We start from the raw sequence: 21,596 nt of genomic DNA on the forward strand, positions 1-21,596 counted from the left end.
CCAGGGAAATAAGTGAACTAATTAATCTAATAAAGTATCCTGATCTACGCAAGATGCGAGTTGTCCGTGTTCTGCCCTGGCTCAGGCTTGTGTTCAGGGCAGCAGTTTGAGGAAGCGTTGCCGTATCTCTGCGGTATATTCAGTGAGATGGAAAGCTCCATCGTCTGTGTGCCAGGCCCGGACGGGCATGCGGAGATGGAAGTCTCTGGACGTGGGCGCCGCGTCGAGATTGGGCGTAATGACCCGTGTTACGCTGCCGTCCAATCCCAAATTAGATCTGCGGATCACACAAAGTGGGCCGAAAAAAAGATCAAATTAGACGGCCAACAAAGAAATGCCAGTTGCGTGTCAGCACAGCGGGACTGCGGTTTAACCTTCCAGAGAAGACAAAGATAAGCCGTGACTGTCCGCGATTGCCGTTGGCAGACGGCGTCTTCCAGGCAGACTTGAATGAGGACGAGACGGCTGAGTATTTATGCGGTGTCGTGGGATTGCTGTTTTGCTGATAGCTTTCCCTAAGTGACACAAAGGGAGCCATAAATGAAAGATGCATCCTCAGATACGACGTCCGCTATGTAAGCATGGATATTGTATCCTTCGATAGGATCACCGCACCATAACACCCCGTCGACAGCAACGCTTCCCGCATAAATGAGCACAGTTGAGATGCTTGGGGGAGATTAAAAATAGCACGAACATAACAAAACGCATTAGGAAACAAAATGTGCTCAACAAAGAGTTACACAAGGGAAGACGCGCGTTTAAAAACTTTAAGTACCGCCATTCCTTGCGTCATTTGCAGAAGGGAATGGGGGGATTCACAGAGCAATCGTAATGCACTGCAAGCATGCGCAGCAAAAAGCAGCTGGAATGATATGCAGATGAAGACGGCGGAAAGAAATGCTCTTGAGAACATTGAGAATCAGTACTTCGCAGTTTTGCATGGTTGATTTATGCAAGACATCGCGAAATGCACTGTGCTGCTCACCCTCACGTTCACTCTGTGCTGTGTTTTGTTTAGCAGTTTGTAGTGAGCTTTTAACAGAACCACAGAGCTCTGCTTAAGGTGAGACACCGGTGATGCACCGAATCGGGTGAACACTGGAGTGTGTGTGTTTGTGTGTTTGTGAGTGTTTGTAAGGAGGTGAAAAGGTGTGACAAGTTGCGGTGAATCCGTAATGCCTGAGCTGCTAATTTTATGCTTTTAGATGTGTTTGCAAACATTATGTTTGCAAACATTATGTTACGTTTGAAAAACTGAGGGCCAAGTCTTTAAAAAACGTGGAAAAATTCAGTGTGCTGGTCGATCACAGTTTCTGTGCCATCTTCAGCCAGCAGCAGCCCCGTTAGGAATGACTTTACTGCCATGATCGCGGCCTCCACATACTTGCAATGGCTGAAGAGTGACCAGGGCGTGTATTTTAGCTGCAGTATGTAGCACAGCCTGAATGGGGAGGTTTGGGAGATGCCTGGAACAGTAGGAGTTAAACACTCGGCATTGCTATGGCATAGCCTGTGTCAAATAAACCAGATAAACCAAATGTGTTTCTAAGAGGTTGTGTAGATTTCCCCATAGTATCATACCTGTATTAGTAGGTTCTCCATTTGTTTGGTCTATGTATAAAGCTGGGTACGTGTGTGTGTGCGTGGGTGTGCTTATGTGTGTCCATATATGTGTGTGTGTGTGTGTGTGTGTGTGTGTGTGTGTGTGCGTGTGTGTGTGCGTGTGTGCGCGCACGTGTTTGTGTATGTATACTTTTTTTCCCTCTCTGGCAGATAAGTTAGAAAATCACTTGTGCATCATGTTGCCGTGGTAATATGTAACTCGGACAGATTCAAAGTGGAGGAATTTCAAGGTTGCATTGCAGAGTAATCTGATACAAACCCGTGATGCTGCGGCTGCTGCTGCTGCTGCTGCTGTTGCTGGGAAGCCATTGAGTATCTGTTGCTGTGGGGTTAAGTGCTCTGCATCTGCTGGCGAGGGCTGGGAGGATGCCTGACAAGAGCTCAGTGTGTAATGAGCATAATCTCCATACTGCACCAAAGTGTGCCACGAGGAGGCTAAACCCACTGCTCTCTCCCCGCATAACAGATGCAGCACGGTTCATCTTGGTATTTCATTAATGAAGCCATTTACTGCACCGGTAACCCCCCCGTGTACCCTCCCCCGCTGCAGACAGAAAGGTGAGAACAGTTGGGCATGGACGCCGCCTCTCTCCGCGTGGTGAAACCTGCATATCGTAGATGTAGGTTGGTAATGTATCATCTTTTTTTTTTTGTCGCAAACGTGCTTGCGATGGATTCGTGTTTTAGCGCACGGAGGCAAAAGTTAATGAAAACATTCCGTGGTTTCGTAACCGAGAACCACGTTGATCAAAGAATCCCTCCGGGGCACGATATGAAAAGAGAGAATTAGAATCAAATTAATTGCAGTGGAGGAAAAAAAAAATATCCCTCTGTGCTTTTATGTTGTAATCGCATGATAAAACACATTTTATTGGATGATTCCAATGGTTTTTTGAAGCAGGCGTTATTAAAAGATCATTAATTCAGACACGAAACGCCATGCCCTACAAATCCAGACACAAACAGCTGCCTGTTTACACTCCTGACATGTTGTCATTACTTTGTGTCTGTGTGTAAAACAGTCACCTCGGCGCTCTCCATTAACGCCACACGTCCCTCCGCTTCACATATTCCAGTCATGACTCTCTCTGGGGAACAGGCTCCTGTCTCTCTTTAAGAAATTCACCGTGGGGGAGGTGCATGCTGGGTACATCTGCGAGGCCCTGAATTACAGAGCTCTCAAATTCAATTACATCCAGATAAGTAAAATACACCATAAAATGCCAGTATTATTTAAACCGGCCGTTTCAAAAGATTTACCCCGACCTTTGGTTGGATATACGCGCCCGGTGCTTTTAATTTATACGTAATTTTATTTGCCTCGTAACCACGGACACAAAAGGAAGGCGGGTATCGGCGGCGTCATGCCTCGGGAGGAATGGAACGCTGACGGCGACCCAGAATGCAACGCCGCGGCCCGGAGCGCCAGGCATGCCGAGAGCGGGGCGCAAGGGCACCCTGTCACAGGCTCCGGAAAAAGGCCGCGGTCCACGGTGCTGTCGCATGGACGCTCGGAACGACCCCACGGGGAGTCTGTCAAAGTCTGGTGTCGATGGCACACGGTTCTTGTGTCACAGGAGAGCCGGTCGTGCCCTCTATCCTTGTACATTCTTCCCCTGTTTGATGTTGCGCGGGTTTAAAAGTGCATTGCATTTTGATTAGTGTCATCAAAGGTCGTTCAAATAAAGTTCGGGCATTCAAAAATGATGGCCACTTTATTGCCCAGTCACCTTGTGAGAAGGGAAGAGGCCTGAGGCGGGGGGCCCCTCAGGGAGCCCAGTGCGCCCCCCCCCCCCCCCCCCCAAATCTCATTGCAGGGTCTAAATATAAGATGCTCATCAGCTGAGAGGCTGGCTGGACTCGGGATGACCTTACAGTGCTGTATGGGCCAAAGAGGCTCCCTGGTGTCACTGTATGACAGCTCAGAAAAAGAGGTTCCTCCTGACGGCTCGGTGACCGCAAAGACTGCACTCCACCCCCCCTTCTCCGGCCAGCTCGAGCACTGACGCAGGCTTTTTAAATAACCCCCCCCATCCCCCCCCCCCCTGAGCAGCTGGGGGAGTGAAGTGCTCCGTGAGTGTTTTTATGCCTCAGTCGCCCTTTGAAGGAAGATGTGGAGTCAGTTCTTGTTTCTTTGATTTTTACTTTACAGCATCACGACATAAACATCCCTTTTTGAAGTGGTATTTTCCCGCAGATCAAAAGCGTGGAGACAATCAGATGTCAGCAAGTATGAGATGTGATCTGAGCACGACGCGTCTGCGCTATTTGGCATTACCGTGTTAGACGGAATTTAAAATTTTCGTCCTCACAAGACTGGCATCCATCAGAACCTCATTAAAGTACCAGCTCCCACGAGGGCGTCAGTCGAAACTATTGAGATCTCAGTATCCGGAGTGTTGTTTCCAATTGATAGTGACTTCTAATGTGCTCATAATTCTCAGCTGAGAGAGGCTTCTAGAATGCACTGCAGGGGAATGGAATGGAATGAATATCAGTGAGGTCACGTGAATGAGGTCACAATGGAAACCTTCTGGACACTGACCTTTGCAGGCCGGTGCTCTAGATTCGTCAGTTTTAACTCTGTATAACTCTATTTAACTCAGTGTAACTCCATGATCGATAAAGTGTCCATGGGTATATAGGGTGATGAGACTACACAAGCTGATGACACCTTCAAGACATGATGCTGCGTGTGACTGACTTTCACAGACCAGGCCCTCTCCAAATTTACCACAACATCAGTCTCTCTGAGCCCACTGAAAGATTACAGTGTGCTCTACAAACACTCAGCACAAGGAGTGTGTGTGTGTGTGTGTGCTGATCTCAGCACAGTGAATACGTGTACCTGTAAAGCATTTTTAAAAAGCACTGCTGATCTCAGTACAGTGCATGGCCACACCTGTGCACATACCTGTGAAGCATTTTTGAAAGGATGAATTAAAATTACTCTCCCAATGTGCTCTGCTCCTCTCATCTCCCAGAAGAGAACTCAGGAGGGGCGTTTTCCGGGGAGGGGGGGGGGCACGTGAGGGGGGGGGGAGAGCGGGGGGTCTGAACCGGCACCCCCAGTGAAGCGTTCCCACGGATGTGGCATTAACGAAGGAGCCCGGGGGGCCGTGGGAGCACTCTCACCCGGCCACCCGAAACCTCCTATTCCAGGAATGGGTGGAGACAGCCCACGTGTTGCATGCGGAGAATGTGGAGCGGGGGGCGAGCTGACACCTCTCAGGTGCTTTCGGAGATTAGCGCTGAACACTAGATCAGGGCTCGTCCCTCTCTCTCGCTCGCTTGCTCACTGACATTCTGTCCTCTTGTACATCACCACATTTGGAACATTTTGTTTGGCCAGTGGTACAGGTACATTACATTCATTACATGTAATGCATTGTAATGGAATGTAATACAGGTAGCACAGAGTGGAAATGGTTTATCAGTGTGATGGAGATTTTTCCCCAGGCTTTCCCGAGCCAGGGGTGACTCTGAAGAGCTCGTTTTGAGAGGAAAAAACCTCCCCAGTTAGGATAATCACACAGTTGTTTTTTCTTTTTTACATTTGAGAGTGCTGGTGGTCAGCAGTCTATAAGCATTTTTATTCCAGTGTAAGAAAGCCAAGTTTTTATCCTGTGAATCCAGCATTATGCTTCTGAAATCATGATTTTCACCTTTCCCTGAACAGGGGCATGATCCTGTCAGTAGCACAGTCAGTTCCAGGGGGTGTCTTTCAGGCAGTGCTGTAAGCACACCGCTGTTTTACATTTCATGTGGTGCTTTTGTGTATTTTTCAATTTTTATTTTGTAGCACACGCACACCCACTGTATGAATTGCTAGAGACAGTTTGAACTGAGATCTGTCTGACAGCAGCATCAGAGCAAAACTTTCCCTCATGTTATCAGACTCAGTAAACAAATTAATAACTCATTTCAAAGGCCCAAAAAATGCATAATCAACCTTCCAGTTATGAATAAGTTTGGTTTCTCCCCTTTGATGTTGATATTTTAAATCCTAAAAAAAAGCTAATTGGCCTCGGGGATTGGCTTGGAGAAGCTGTCAGGAAGTGTCCTAAATATCGTAGGAAACGTAAGCCGTTTGTGTAAAACTTTTGTGCTGCGTATCGTCATACGCATATTTCTTCCCCTCATAATGGATGATTTATGGATAATATGGGGGTGAAGTGTGCTGGGCCTGCCTGTGGGTGATATTTTTAGGACGGCGCTGCGCTGTCAGCCTTTTGAACCTTTCCAGACAGGGGAAGTGGAGAAAGGAGAGTTTAAGGTCCCCGGGGATTACCGTAATTTATGGCCGAAGTCTTTGTGACAGGTCTGTCACATTCTCCTGGTGCTGGTGGAGCGCTGGCCGCGTCCCAGAGAGGGCCGTCAGAATGGGACCACAGCCGGCTCACATAGTCTCACGGTTCCGCCGATAGCCCGTCGGGGGGTTTGATCTGTCATGCTGACACTGCCTTTGAACCGACATCTGCCCCCCATGCACACAAAGGGGAATTCCAGAACTGCCATTCCTCTGGGCCACCGGAGACAAGCGGTCTGAATTCCAGCCCTCCCTGCAGGTCTGTGGCGGCCTCCGTACCCGGTCAGGGCGGCGCATGCTGCATTATTACGCAGGTGAGCCACCTTTGGCCTCCGGGGTTTCTAGAAGGAGTGAGAGAGAGGACGACAGAAGACTGGGAACGGTGATGACCAGCAGAGACGCTGTGCTTTGAGCTTCTCCCTCGTTTTTTTTTTCCTTTTTGGCAGGATATAGACGCTTGTGGGTTTTTTTTTTTTTTTTTTTTTGAGCAGAGCCCTTGAAATGAAGCCAGTTGGTATCGATTTTCTCCCTGCCCGCCCTTCAGGGAGGTCAGGGCTGCGTATATTGTTCATTCCCCGCTGTTGACCCTGCACCAGAGAACAATTAATAGGGTGATGTGTTATTTTAACGGGAGGTCTCTCTCTGTGCCACTCTCCTGGCTCTCCGCCGCTGAACTTCATTCTGCTGACGTGTGTAGGGAGCAGTTCCACCGGATTTCGGCATGAGGATCGGCCGCATAGCTGTGTCATTCTCATCGTTTCGGGATCCCTGCTTTTGCTTTGGTAGCTGCCGTTTGGCCTTGGGCGCAGTAAAACCAAGCACTGGAAGGTGCCCCATGCATCACATTACTGGGAATGGGACTGTCAGAAAGGACCCCGTCGTTTGGCGCTCATTGATTCGCCTTAGGTTCATTGGAACAGCCTTATCGCGCGTCGCCAGAATGAAATGACAGAACTGGAGTGAGTGATGTGGCGTCGCCGCTTTAATCATCGGTGAGCGCTGGTGTGCAGTGGAGTCAGGGAAATGCAGAGGGCGGCCGAATGCTAAAGGTGGTCTGCACGCCCCGTGGGCCCCCGTGGTAATTACAGCGTTGGTTGTAAAGATGCCACCGAGCAGCCATTAAAGTGCGAAGTTGGGGGCGGGACCGGGGGGGGGGGGCGTCCCGTCAGTGTCATCTCTCCCCCCGTAAATCCTCACCTAAACCGGGGTCAGAGGTGAGGGCTCCCAGGGCTGCATCTGATTGGTAGACTCCGCTGTAGGGTGAGCCGGGAGGCGGGAGCCGTAGCGACAGGCCCGATATTATTACCCTGCTGGGGAAAGAGCCGTGACTCGGAGGTCAGCGGTTTTGGCGAGCTCTGTGAGAACCTTAATATCCAGTCGGTGGAATGATCCATACGCGGCTGCAATATTCTCCCATCATTGGCCGCACCTCTGGGTATAAATAATAAAAGATGGAAAACAGTACAGTGCATGACCAAAATGGAAATGTGGAAGGAGAATGATGCCTACCAGAAACACAGCAGAGGAGGCAGATTTTATGTTCCCTTTCTAATAGGGTCACAGTATATTTGGAAAAATTAGATTAGACCTGCAGTGTTTGGAGATGCACGTATCCCATCATACCTTGCACTCACTCCTGGGGTTCAAGATCAGATTAAACAGATCAATATTTCATTCAAATGTTTCTTATGAATATTCACACTAACATGGCTCTTTCTGAGCTTATGAAGTTTTTTTTTTTTTTTTCCTCTTGTTCTTATGATTTATGTATGACAAAACCTTGACACTTTGAGGATCAGGGTGTCTACATCTTCAAGATCTGAAAAGCGCAAATTGTCTTATGTTGCATAGTGTTTCCGAGAATATAGATGATACAGATGTATTCTGTGATGTATTGTAGCTTCATATACATTTTTCCTGTCTATAGTGTCCCAGTTGTAATACACAGTAGTACTCCACGCTAATTCAGTCTCATGTATAGCCGTTTCAGAATCAGATATATTTTTAGCCTGTTAGTCATACACTGAAGCCAAATGTATTGCACATTTGTCTGGATCATAGGTATGTCTTTGTGTGTGCAAAACGTCTGTGTGTGTGCACATGCGTATGTGTGCTTGTGTGTCTGTGTCTGTCTCTCTCTTTGTCTGTGTGTGTGTGTGTACATGTGTGCAACGTCTGTGTGTGTTGTGCATGTGTGCGATGTCTGTGTGTGTGTGTGTGTGTCTCTCGTGTGTGTGTGTGTGTGTGTGTGTGTGTGTGTGTGTGTGTGTGTGTGTGCGCATACGTGCGTGCGTGCGTGTGTCTGTGTACATATGTGCGTGCGTGTGGGTGTGTGGGTGTGTGAGTGTGTGGGTGTGTGTGTGTGTGTGTGTGTGTGTGTGTGTGTGTGTGTACATACGTGCGTGCGTGTGGGTGTGTGTGTGTGTGTGTGTGTCTGTGTACATACGTGCGTGTGTCTGTGTACATATGTGCGTGCGTGTGGGTGTGTGAGTGTGTGTGTGTGTGTGACAGTGCTGCCTCTCCTTTGTCTTTGGTAGCCCTCAAACCTGCCGAGGACAGCCTCAGTGTACAGCTGCTCTCCACACAGGCGGGGATGAGAGCTCAGCATACCGCACCCCGCGGGGTTAACCAAAAGCGGCGGAACCGAGCTGGCTATCTCCCGGCCGCAGAGCGTTCCGCCCGTACCGGCACCCCACGCCGTCACCGGCTCTGTCTCCGCCGCTAAAGTACCGCGGTAAATTATTAACTCCGGAGAGAGGGAGAGAGGGATGGAGACTCCGCCTTAAGCACGGAGGAGATAGACCCTCAGGAAGTGACAGGCGAAATGAGAGTGTATTGATTTCACATCGTTGACTGCAGATTTCCTTTTTCTATTGATGAGAGATGTTTGGCGTTCTCGTCGGTGCTTAAGTGGATGTGCTTGTTTTTCATCTTCCTCCTTTTGGGGCCCAGCGGTATAAGGCATTATATAAGGGTGCTGTCCCACGCGCAGAATAGGCCTTCCAGCATAATGAAATACATATGTATTTTATTTCAGTTTATTTTTACACTTACAGTCTGGTCAAAAAGATGAATATGTCTGCTTCCACGTTGCCTCAAATCCGTGAATGTGGGCTACGTGATGACAGCATGCAGGTTAATCCGACGGGATTAGATCAAGACCTCGTGCTCCCCGAGGAAGCCATCATATAGGCTCAGAGACTGACGGCAGTCCAGATTAAGGTTAAACCAGGAGATCATCATGAGACAGTTTGTTTGTTAGTAACGCTAGTTCTCTGTACCCCTGATCTGCCCTTGTTTGAGCTAATGAACTCCAATGGGTCTCCCAGAAGCCTGTCTGCTTGTCAGTCTCTGTATGCAGACGGTCATGTTACTGATCCCTCAAATTGCATTTCGCCCTTTCATTGGCCATATTTCAGCGTTCCCATGGATACCCCAGACCATTGCTTTGCCTGCTTTCTAGCATTTTGAAACAAAAATAGACAAGCTTTGGCATCTCGGCTCATCCCAGCCTCAACCTCCAGCAAGGCGTGGACCAGTCAGCATGGACAGATTAAAAGCATACTGTGAAAACTCATCCCTATGCTTGGAAGGAGAAGAAAACGGAACAAAATCCGAAAAGAAAGCATTGCCATTTCATTTGAAACGGCAGTTTGAACTGCAGTCTCCAACCTGACTTTCAAACAGTGACTGATAACCGACTTGTGTGATCTGCAGAACCGCAATGAATCAGTGCAATTGTACAGCACTGTACTGTACAGCTTCACAGCAGTTGTGAGGATTGTATCTCCTCTCCTACTCTTTGCTCTCTGCTTTAAAAAAGTGCTGAGACCATGAGTCCAGCAGCACTGGTTTCCATCTGTACAGTTAGACACACTTACCAACCAGAACCCATAGGGGCTGCACTGTTCAGACCAGCCTGAAGGGGGAGCACTGGAGTCCGCAGCACTGAGGAGTCTGCTTTGTCTCTGGAGCTTTACCCCACCCTACCCAAAATGAAGGACCTGTTACCATGCCTGCTGCTAGCCCACACTCTGTTCTCACAAAGCCCTTACTGGGAACAGCTTCAGACCTGTCCTGTCAGTAGGTTCCTGTCACCTCCATGGTAAAAAGCTGGTAATACTGTCAGATTTGACAGACCATTAACATGGGAGGTTGATTCCACTCATGCGATTAATTGCGTGGTAACATTGGTTGATACTTCTTTTGTTCTGTAACCGCATTGTAAGATTTCTATATGGCTGTAGTTGTTTATTTACACCGCCAGTTGCTTGAGTAACTTGTGTGCATTTTGAGAGTCCTTTCAAGGGCCCTTTTCCTTACCTCTCTCTGTCACGTCCAGCCTCAAGCCTTCATTTGGTTTGTCCTCGTTTTCCCATAAACACAGGCGCTGTTCAGCGCCCCGTGTTCCCTTAAAAGCTTTTTTGACATTTCCACCCCTCTTCACAGGGGGAAATGCTCTGCACCAGAGTGGGACTGCCTGACTGAGTGAGTGTGAGATTTAAAATCGGAGCTCCAGAAGCTCACCCCCCAGCCCCTGGGTGCGAGCGGTCCACGGGGAGAGGGAGAGGGAGCCGGCTGGCTGGAGTGTAGGGTGTCTCTCCGGCCTTGTTTTCGTTGCTAAATTGAAACTCCGCGGCTCAGGCTGCGTGTTGAAGAGTCCTTTGGGCTGCCTGAAATCCTCAAAACAGCAGAATTAGTCATGAGTGCCTAATAGTTTTTTTTTTTTTTTTTTGAAGGTTTTTGCCCCCACCCCCAACCTCCTCATTTGGTTGTCAGGAACATCAGATAGGTGTCTGGCGATTGATTCAGAATCACCCCCTGTGAATGTATCCCTCAGATTCGGAGGAGATGGGTGTCACATGCTCCAGAACTTTGTGAAAAGCGTCTCTCGGCTCCCTCTACCCGGCTAATTTCAGAGCTCTCTGGTGAAACCGTGCCGCAGCGCATTTGAGCCCTGCTGACCGCGGGCGGAGACAGCGCTGGAGTCAGCACAATCGGCTCTTAACCGGCGCGGTTGATTAGGAATGTGAAGGTGAGAGACAGCCTCCATGGCTCACCAGTGAGATCTGTCTGCGCTTAGAAACGCACCGCTGACAGCGTCCTTTCACGAAAGTGCAGGATATCATCCAGTCCTATGAAATGCATGAAACGCCAGTCATTAAATATTTCCGGGTGCATTTATGTCTGTCCATGTAGCAACATCCACCCTTTTAGCAAGTATTTACTCACAACTCAACATCCACCTTTGTATTAATATGGTGGTGATGTACACAGGAAACTGAAGACTTGTATCATCCACCGCAGTGTTAAATACAGTTTGGTGCAATTTGAAATTCCCCAGTGACACCCAAAACAAAATAAAATCTTAGGTTTGGAAGTTGCTTTCTAATCTAGTAGCCTACATCTGTCTTGTTTTTTAAGGGATTTCAGCTTTTATTCACTCTAACAGTGGATTGTTCTCGACATCCCCCAGAACTACTGAATAATTCATAGATACCGCTGCTGAGTTCTGCTGTAGAATCTACAGCCTTAAGCAGTAAAATAAGGAAACTTGAATTGAAGGCAGACAGAAACACGGGTTAAATAGCTAGAAAGCAAATAAATCCTAAATATACTACGGTTGTGGCTGTATGTAAATTGTGTTGTGCTGTTTTTCATGGGTCCTTTCTCCTCGGGGAGCTGTTATGGGTTTGCGATGTGAAGCTCTGTATTAATATGGAAATCTCTGCGTTGGAATGATGGCTAACCAAGAGCCGTGGTGAACCTTGGGGTCCTTCTGCCGCTGATTAAGGATGGGCAGATATGGAGATTGCGTAGAGGAGATGAAGTGGGGAAAGAGGGGTTCCAGATCAGTGGTTGCTGAGAGAATAGAGAGGATGAGTCCCACGCTGAGTAACTCTGACAGGCCCAGGGTCAGTGTTCTGTCTGACAGCCTCATCAACAGCGTGCTGGAGGAACCAGAACGATGATGCCACAGCATCGCAATGGCGTGTGTAACTGTGGTTTCTTAAAGTAAGCAAACCCCCCTTGTTACCACATGTCATGTCACACAAGCTGTTGCCTCTGCTGTGAGTTGTTGGGGGATTTGTCTGTCTCCAGCAGAAATGATTTGTTCTCCAGGGGCCCATTTGAATGGGTGTTTTTTTTTTTTTTTTTTTTTTTTTTTTTTGTTAAATGGGTGGTGACTCACGGACTTTCAAATCTTATTTCTCGTGTTTTTCTGTTTTCACTCGGTTTCAAGGACATCAGCCATTGACCGAGAATAAGATCCCATCAGTCCAATATTAGATGCACTGTTTGACCCTCTCCAGATCTTTTTTTCACGGTGAGATGTTATCGAATGAGACGTTTCATACGGAGCGGGACTTTGATTGAATAAATAACTAAATGGGGAGCAGATGATGAGGCATGGGATATGTGTTGAAAACGGCGAAGACACAAATGGATCTTTCCACTGCGCTGATGTGCTTTGTTTTGACTTCTGCGAAAGAATGGATTTGGCGTCAAAGCTTAATTTAATTTCCTTGTAACTTGTTTTCTGAACCGAATGCTTCTGTCATAATGCATAAGTCTGCGCCGAGATTGCACTGCGTCGGTGATAGTAACAGATGGCTGATAAAATCGCATGTTGAATGAGAATGAAAGTTCTGGAAAGCCAGACGGTGCCTCACATCCCGCTGATGTGTGCCACGGTTCAAAGAGAAGGTCTAATCTTCATTTCATGCTTGGGTAATTGAATGAGACATCATAAGACAATTCTGAAATATTCATTGCCTCTGTTGATTTGGATGTATTTGCTGCTGTTTTTTTCTTTTGCTGTATGTAACTTGACAGTGGACTGTGTCAGTCTGAAAACGTGTGCGCTTTGAGCTTTTGAGCTTTTGAGCTTTTTTTTTCTGGAAATCTGTTGCTTCCACTTTGGACACTCAGCAGTTCCAGTCTCTTTGCTGTAAATCTCTGGTGTCAGGTGGATAAGTGCAGGCAGGAGAGGGGCGGAAAGGATCAGTAAAGTCCCGCCTAGTGACTGTCCAATCTCTCCCTCCAGTCCTGCGGGAGGCAGCGGGCCTGCTTTCTGATCATAAAGCCTATTGAATGAGAAGGGGGGGGGGGGGGGTTTGACAAAAGCCATCATTACGCCCGGTTGGGTCCTCTGTGCCTTCACAGAGAGCTGTGCCTAACCCCCCCAGCCCCCCCTCCCTTGTCATGCCGCGGGGGGGAAGATTGAAGTGGCGTCCCTCCGTGTCACTGAGCCGGTTACTGTAGCTGCTGATTAAACTGTGAGTCCCGGTGATGGAAGGGGCTTTACGGTGAAAACCCCCTGCTCTGCGCTTTCAATTACAACGACCTTGAGCGCCGGGGCGGAGGGAGGGAGAGAGCGGGCAGCGGGGGCAGGCCCCCACGGGTGGCAAGGGCCCCCGCCTGGGATCTTCTCCGCCCAGATTGAGCCATCTCTCACGTCCTCAGGTCTCTCCCTCTGAGAGTTAATGCAGACCTTCAGGCCTGCCTCGGGCGGTGGGCAGTAAACCGGGCCGGAGAATGATGGCACAGCAGCCTCCCGCCTGGTTTTTTACAGCACGCTCCGTTACGGGGCTTGTGCAGTCTTGCATACCCAAAGAGCGGCTTTATTCCGAGGCTGTCCCTTTGCAGAGGTGTCCTGTAGGGACATCTTTTTGGACCTTGTTGGCTAATAAGCCTTTGTTGTTGTTGTTGTGGTTGTTGTTGCAGAGGATGTGTTAACATATTAGCCCAAACTCCTGCAGCGACTGTAGACATCACATAATTCAAAGCTCTAATGATTCCTGAATTAATTGTCTGCAACAGTGCCGTTGAGCTCTGCTGTATCCGTGCGAGTCTTCACAGCTGACCAATCCTGATAATTCGAGAGAGCTTGTTTAGGTTCTGTGAGCCTAATTCCCTTCTGATGGAGGAGGCCCGTTTTAATGAGAGAGGCTGTTCCTCCGCTGGGGAGGGCACGGCGCGAGAGAAGGGGATTATGGGAGCTGAGAGTGGGCCCCAGTGAGGCTGGGCTCAGCACTGACAGCACAGTTAATTACTGCTGACACCTCCATCCTGCACGAAGAGGCTGGGTCCGGGATTTCACATCTGGGCAAATCTCCCTCCAGCTGAATTACAGGCAGTACAGGCAGGGCCCGATAGCTTTAAAGTGACTGACTGCAATTAGCTCTGCCTGTTTGTGTAGGAGGGCCTATCCCTACCACACAGAACGGTGCTCCGCTCACCGAGTGCAGGGTGGTGGGGCCTGCAATTAGAACAGCTTAATCACATCAGCTCATAACAAAATGGCCAATATTGAGAAACGGCTCTGGTTTCGTTGTGACAGTCTGGTGGTGGTGGGGGTTGGGGGTTGTAATCAAGGTAAGACGGTAGGACCAGGTGTGTCACCTGGACATCGGCTGCGCTTCACACAGAGACAATATCCTCCACCCAGCCTCCTAATCCATACTTATAGCTGGTCAGGAAAAGGAAAGGATACGGTCTGTTTACTCCCTTTTCTTGCTTGAGTGGGTCTACTGTCATGAATAAAATACACAGTCGAGTTTTTTTTCTACCTTCTCTAGCTCAAAGACAAGAGTTTCTACAGGCTCATAAATGCATTGTGTTTTGGGTTCTTTTCCCACAGAAACTTTGAAGACCTATCAGAGCAAAAAGCTTTGCTTCCCTTCCCTTTAAGTACAGTCCCCGAACAGAGTGGTTTTCTGGCCTGAATTGTGAACTTTCCTTTTACTCCAGCCTGGATCCTGGTGTGACTGAGATTTCCGTGCTCAGGCTGTGCCTCTTAGACGCCCAGGTGCATTTGAAAGGAACATAGCCTTCACTGGGCTGTAAATAGTCCCCCATCAGGCCAGGAATCCATTGCCCCACATCGGGATCGTTTGCCATCACTCGACTGCATGTAATTCATTTCAGGTATACACCTTAATGCAGCCCCCCCCTCTCTCTCTCTCCCTCTCTCTCTTTCTCCTTCCCTTGACCTTCCTGAGAACGTTTCTCTTTTGTTTGTTTTGATGGAAGCTTCTATTTCTGTCGGTGGTAGAACATGAGCCGGGTGAGACGAGCTCTCTGCGCATTCCGCAGGAGCTGCTGCGGCGTTCTCCTTTCTCGCACTTTCGCTCGGCGTTTCCCGCTCTCTGTCTCGTGAAACATTAAATTCGGCGGGACAGAACCGGGAGAATTTAGGGGAAGTAGGAGCAGCAGGTCTTTCATCTGTAAATTCAGCGTGTGAGGAAGCGTTCACGGCAGGAGTGGGGGTGGGGGCGGGGGGAACCACACGAGTCTCTCTCTGCACGAGATGATTCCTACAATTATGTGACCACACTTTCCTCCTTGCTGTCCCATCATCCACTGCTGTCGGTCACCCGATCATCTCTGGCCAATGAGACACCTTGGACACAACGGACCAAACAGAACTAATCTAATATCCAAACAAAGATTGGCAGCTCACACACCTGAGAGCCAAACTCTGCATTTGTCCAGAACTTCCCCAGCCATTGCCCATTGATGGTGGAATGATCTTCCAAACTTCATCCACTCTGCCGAGTCCCTCTCTGTCTTCAAGAAACATCTGAAGACACAGCTCTTCCACTCTCACCTGAGCACCTGAGCACTTTATGCTAACTTACCTGCACTAGATTGGACTTTGCTACCCTTGAGATACACCTTGTCCCTTGGGCCCTACGCGTCGGCTGTCCCCTCAGGTCATTCACCAGACGTCCCCCCTATAAATCTCACATCTCAGTCTCCAGTATCCCAAAAAAACGAGACGAGTGGAAAGCTTGTTTTGTTCATCATTGAGTTTACATTTTTCATGTTTGCGAAAAGTCATGCAGCAAGCCACTTAAGGAAAAAATGGGCCAGTCTAAGATGAAATGACAGAGCCATTAGTCACACTCAGGGCTCGCAGAGACGGTGGCTGTTCCTAAGTGCTCACTCCTCGCTGTTACTGAAGGTGCTGTTTGTCAGTACAATTAACCAGCTTATTTAGCCTTCGCGGGCGCGATTAATTATTCATACTATTTCGCATCAGTCTCGGAAACTGGAGTCTGGGGCTTTGTGCTGTTGATGCGGCGCCTGTTTTGGGAGGTTTGTTTGGGAGCATTGCTTAATGTTTCTGAAGGAGGGGGTTAATGTACTGGAACTTTGGCATGCAGAAGAGAGGCGGGTGTCAATGGTGTCTGCCCGGGTCTCACCTCGCTGTGATTTCTCATTCACGGCATGATTGCATTGGATATTTCATTCCGCTGGCCGTAGGGGGAGGTGGGAGGGGGAACGCCAGCGCCGATATTTCACCCTCCGTTAGCACGTCAGCCGAGCTTCTGCCTGGAGGGATCGAACATTTTGCCTTCATTCATGTCCACGCTTGACGTGAGGAATATAGTGACAATAGACTGGGTTAAACTAATCAACCCCCCCTCCCCAAACACACACACACACACACACACACACACACACACACACACACCTCATTTGGCAAAATCCTGTTTGCTCAAAAACACCCATGTGACCCCCCTTGCCCACTCCAACGTCACTGCTGGCCACAGTGAGACAGTGTCTCCCAAGTGAAGTACGCCCCCTAGAGGAGAACTGTCTCAGCGCTGTCTGTCCCAGATCAGGCTTGTCAGTGTTGTAATTTATTTCTAGCAATTTAAACCTCTTCTCAGACCTGGAGGACCACTGTGAGTTTAGCTCTCACCTCCCGTTGAGCTCTTATTGGCTTAACGGATTTAGAGTAATTGCTCGCCATAATTAGTGTAAGCACGCTTGTCTCCTTGGTGATGAGGATGCCGTGACTGGAGGCTCTATTGAGTTAGGATGTGCTGCAAGTCTAAGCTTAAAGCCTCTGTTTTTTTTATCACTTTTGATATGGCTGGTTAATGTATGTCAATGAATGTCTGTGTGTGGGGAAAAACAGCATGTAGAGTTACACGCTGCTATACCACTCCAAGGTATAGATCCATCAGATAAGTTATATTTTGAAGTTAAATGTCCTTTTTAAATCCTTTTTTTTTGTTTGCTTGTCACTGGGTATCAGTGTGTGCACTCGCTGTCCTCAGTCTGTAAACTGTGTGATGTTGAGCCGTAATGTGTGATGTTGAGCCAAAATGGCGTCACTTGCCTACGCATGCCACCCACGCTAACCTGGTTCTCTGCTCCTCTCTCCTCCAGCTGTGCGGCTGCGGGCTGTTGGGCGTGGGCATCTGGCTGTCGGTGTCACAGGGCAGCTTCGCCACCTTCTCGCCCTCCTTCCCCTCGCTCTCCGCCGCCAACCTGGTCATCGCCATCGGCTCCATCGTCATGGTGACGGGCTTCCTGGGCTGCCTGGGCGCCATCAAGGAAAACAAGTGCCTGCTCCTGAGCGTGAGTGCCGCACCTCCTGCCACACTCCTGTTTCCCACAATTCCTTGCTGACACAATACCACGCGAACTCCACTTGCTGACTGGCTCTGGGTAGTCACAGTGACCACAATGTAAGGCGTACTGAACATATGCCTCACGCGGTCAGTTTCAGCCATTGTTAGAGGCAGTAAGAGCTGTTCTGATTCGCCAATTATGAACATTATTGAAGCGGTGTGGTCTGAAACGGAACATCCATGGCTTGCATAGCAACCATGTAACCTCCTGTTACCAACCAGAACATTCTAGACAACGTGGTACGGAAGGAATACAGGAGCTTATATCCAGCTACGATATAGAATCAGTGGTAGCACATAATTCTCACCCACCAATGGCAGTAGCAGCCAAGCTAACAAGCTTCGACCAGGAATTGGTGTCTCAGCAGATCCCCATGTTGGAGGGAGAGATTAGACAAGAGCTGTGTATGCAAATGAAGACCAAAGCCCAGCATCTCTTTATCATAAAGCTGGGTCATAGCCTAAGTGAAAGAAAGTGTCAGAACAAGCCCCCTTTGTGTTGCTCATCAGCTGGAATTATGAATAAAGACTCTTAATGAAATTTTTTATTCTTTCAAATAGGGGACATGGACTATTAAATAGAAGAATGTTGAAGTACTTCCAGTGCAATTTTTTTTTTTAATTGTTTTTTGTTTTATACCATTACATTTTTCACGATCACTCCTGTAAGAGAGTACATGCAAGAGCCTAACTCTTTAGAATGATCTAGGATGTTTTGAGAGGTCTCTCACGAAACGTAAACTAAAATGAAGCAGTTGAGATGTTTAGCTTGCCTTTCAACCACAATCAGTGATTAGTTGCTTTTTAATTCTGCCATTCTAAGTCCCATCACTGTGGTAACAGAATTTCAGTTGGACAGCATGGTAAAAATGATCACCAATGATGTATGTTATTTCATTGGAGGTCGGATTTACACATTAGATAAAAACGTTCACCATGCCTTGAGCTATAACTCTGTGATTTTACATTTTATGTCTAAGTGCTGTATGTGTGTTAGAGGCTGGCCTTATAGATAACAGAATGATTGAGGAAACGCCAAAGTCGAATGTCCTGTTCTGACAATGACAGATCTGATGTTCTGGATCAATATATTATCTCTGCGGTTATTCCACAAACAGCTCTCTCTGGATTAAACAAAAATATCCTGGGAGTTCAGTGAATGATGTCCTCATACCGCAAGCTCTATTTATCATGATACACATGGCAGGGTAGCTGAAAGAGTGCACAAAAGCAGAAGCCAGCATTCAATCCACACACACACACGCACGCACGCACACCACACACAACACACACACACACACACACACACACACACACACACACACAACACATTCACACCACACACCACACACACCACACACACCACACACACCACACACAACACACACAACACACACACCACACACCACACACCACACACCACACACCACACACCACACACACACACACACACACCACAGACACCACACACACACACACACCACAGACACCACACACACACACACACCACAGACACCACACACACACACACACACACACACACACACCACACACACACCACACACACACCACACACACACCACACACACCACACACAACACACACACCACACACAACACACACACACCACACACAACACACGACACACCACACACACCACACACACCACACACACCACACACACCACACACACCACACACACACACACACACACACACACACACACACACGTCTGGTTCAGCAATCATCAGCTCATTGTCAGAAAACATAATTCTTTCAACTCTGTGTTGAAAAGAAGATGTTCTGAAAATAGTTTATAACAAGCCATCTGAAGAGTCAATAAACAATCATCTGCTTCTTTTTCCTCTCTCTGTCTCTTTGTTTTGTACAGAACATATCTGACTGAATTGTTACATTAAAATAATAAATATGTAATTAAGAAAACTGTCATCAGTGCAATTTAGTTAGGCCATGCCCTAGTTACATGGTGTGCCGACGGTCTGTGTAAATATTCAACAGAAGGAGAGACGGAGCACTGGGGTGTGGGAGTCATTCATCTGAAGAAGAATGGCTTTATGTCATGAGCTCTGATCCTGAACCAGTCTGTCTCTGCTTTTCTGTCATGAAGTCTGATCTGGAGCCAGTTTTTCTCTCTGGTTTGCTGTCATGAGCTCTGATTCTGAACCAGTTTCGGATTTTCCATCATGAGCTCTGATTCTGAACCAGTTTCGGGTTTTCCATCATGAGCTCTGATTCTGAACCAGTTTCGGGTTTTCTGTTGTGAGCTCTGATTCTGAACCTTCTCTCTTTGCTTTGCTGTCTTGAACGCTAAGTTTGAGCCCGTGTCTCTGGTTTTCTGTCACGAGTTCTGATCCTGAATCAGTGCCCCTCTCTCTGTCTGATGTCTTACAGTTCTTCATTGTCCTGCTGATCATTCTCCTGGCGGAGTTAATATTACTCATTCTGTTCTTCGTCTACACTGATAAGGTAAGGATGCTAAAATGCCATTCACCTTACACTAATGCCGTTACCTTTTCTTTTCAAACTATTCCTAGAAATGTAGCTTCTTCAGCAGTATACCACAGACCCACACACACACGCATACACGGACATACGCATCGACACACACACACGTGGACATGTGCTCATGAACACGCCAACACAGACACGCTCATGGACACACACATGTAAATGAACATGGACACACAGACACGCTCATGGACACACATACACACAGGCACACTCATGGATGGACACACACAGACACACATGTGCATGCACACAGAGCCACATGCTGCCCGTGCCAGAGGCCAGGCACATTTAATGCCGGTTTTCCCAGGACCCCATTGGCTTTAGTAACCAGCAACAGGAGTGGAGGTATGTTTTGGGAATGGTCGGTATTCCAGACAATATAAAAAGCCCATGGGATGAATGACAGTCCTGAGAACTCGGGCACGAAATGTCATCCCCCCCCCAAATATTTGTCACAGGAATAATAGAGACACCAGTGCACATGTTCTATTCAGAATGCCGCTGGTCAGGAGTCAAGTGGTCTTCACCAGCATTGTTGCATTGAGAAAGCGCAAGATATTTCTTTTCTTCTGAGGTCATCACTCACAGTCACGGCTGCTCTCTATCAGGAAGATGGCGTGACTCTTTAACTGTGCAAATGTTTCTGGCATTTGTCATGTAAACGTGAATCAGCTGAGCTAAAGATGTCCTCTGGCTTGATGCTGGATGCCATTCACTTCCCATGAATCAGAAAACAGAACTTAATTGGAAGTCACCTTGGTTATGTCTGCACCCCTAGACGAGCGGCAGAGGTAAAGTCGAGCGCTCTTCCCAGGGTGCACCTCTTCCGCGCTTCAGATAAGTCCTGCCGTGAGGCTGCCACGGGGGCCGTGTCATCCCGCCCGGGCGAGATCAAGAGCCCAGCTTGAGTGAGCCCCCGCCGCTGCCATCTCCAGAGATTAGGGCGTGTTTATCGCCCGTTAAGGCGTAATGGAAGATGGAGTGATGACTCTGATGGGATTAAACGCGCTCTCCCTTTTAACCGGGCCTTTAAATGCCACTGAGATGTAAGGGCTGCGAGCACCCAGCACCGAGCATCCGCAGTCGAAAGTGACATGTCAACCCGCCCCACGTTACGGCGTGCTGTTTTAACCGTACTCAGATCCATGCCGTATGCAGAGCACTGTGTAGTGACAGGATCGCCTGAACCCGTTTGTTGCGATAATTCTTTGCCAGGAAATATTCTTTTGATTTTTTTTTTGGTCATATGAAATAGGATGTGAATGTATGTGGTTTACCCCTTTTTTTTGCAATGAGATGAGAAGAAGTTGTCATTTTCGTTGCCATTTGATCTCGCAATCACAAGGCATATATTAACAAGTAATGCGCGTATACTTGAAACCATTTAGCGGAACTCCGAAATGAATATTTCACAGTGTGTTGAAAGGGATGATTATTTAATGACGGGGAGCCACGAAAGCAAAGACTTCAGCAAGACTTTAGCATTAGGAGTGACAGACGGTTCGTTGCCGGGCTGATTTTTTTTCTTTTTTTGCGGCGAGGATTTTTCCACTCAGGTCGTGAGTGCGGTGCAGGTCGGAGAGGTGTCTGAGCCTCCCGGCTCTCTGTGGCGTGAGTCTCCGCTGATGAAACAGCCGCTCCCCCCTCCCCGCTCCCCCCTCCCTGCTCCCTCGTCTCTGGCACAGCAGTGACCCGCC

The 21,596-nt window shown here is 48.2% G+C and overlaps 1 protein-coding gene across 1 annotated transcript in view; it reads left to right on the forward strand.

Annotated features, from left to right (window-relative positions):
- The window catches only part of LOC118770261 (tetraspanin-9-like), a 55,036-nt gene that overhangs the window by 25,485 nt on the left and 7,955 nt on the right, over positions 1–21,596 (forward strand). Inside the window, exons 2-3 of the mRNA XM_036517827.1 lie at positions 17,123–17,314; positions 19,780–19,854. Of these exons, the coding sequence (XP_036373720.1) occupies positions 17,123–17,314; positions 19,780–19,854 (267 nt within the window). The remainder of the gene's footprint in view (positions 1–17,122; positions 17,315–19,779; positions 19,855–21,596) is intronic.

The sequence above is a fragment of the Megalops cyprinoides genome, chromosome 23, assembly GCF_013368585.1.
Source record: "Megalops cyprinoides isolate fMegCyp1 chromosome 23, fMegCyp1.pri, whole genome shotgun sequence".
Lineage (NCBI taxonomy): Eukaryota > Metazoa > Chordata > Actinopteri > Elopiformes > Megalopidae > Megalops > Megalops cyprinoides.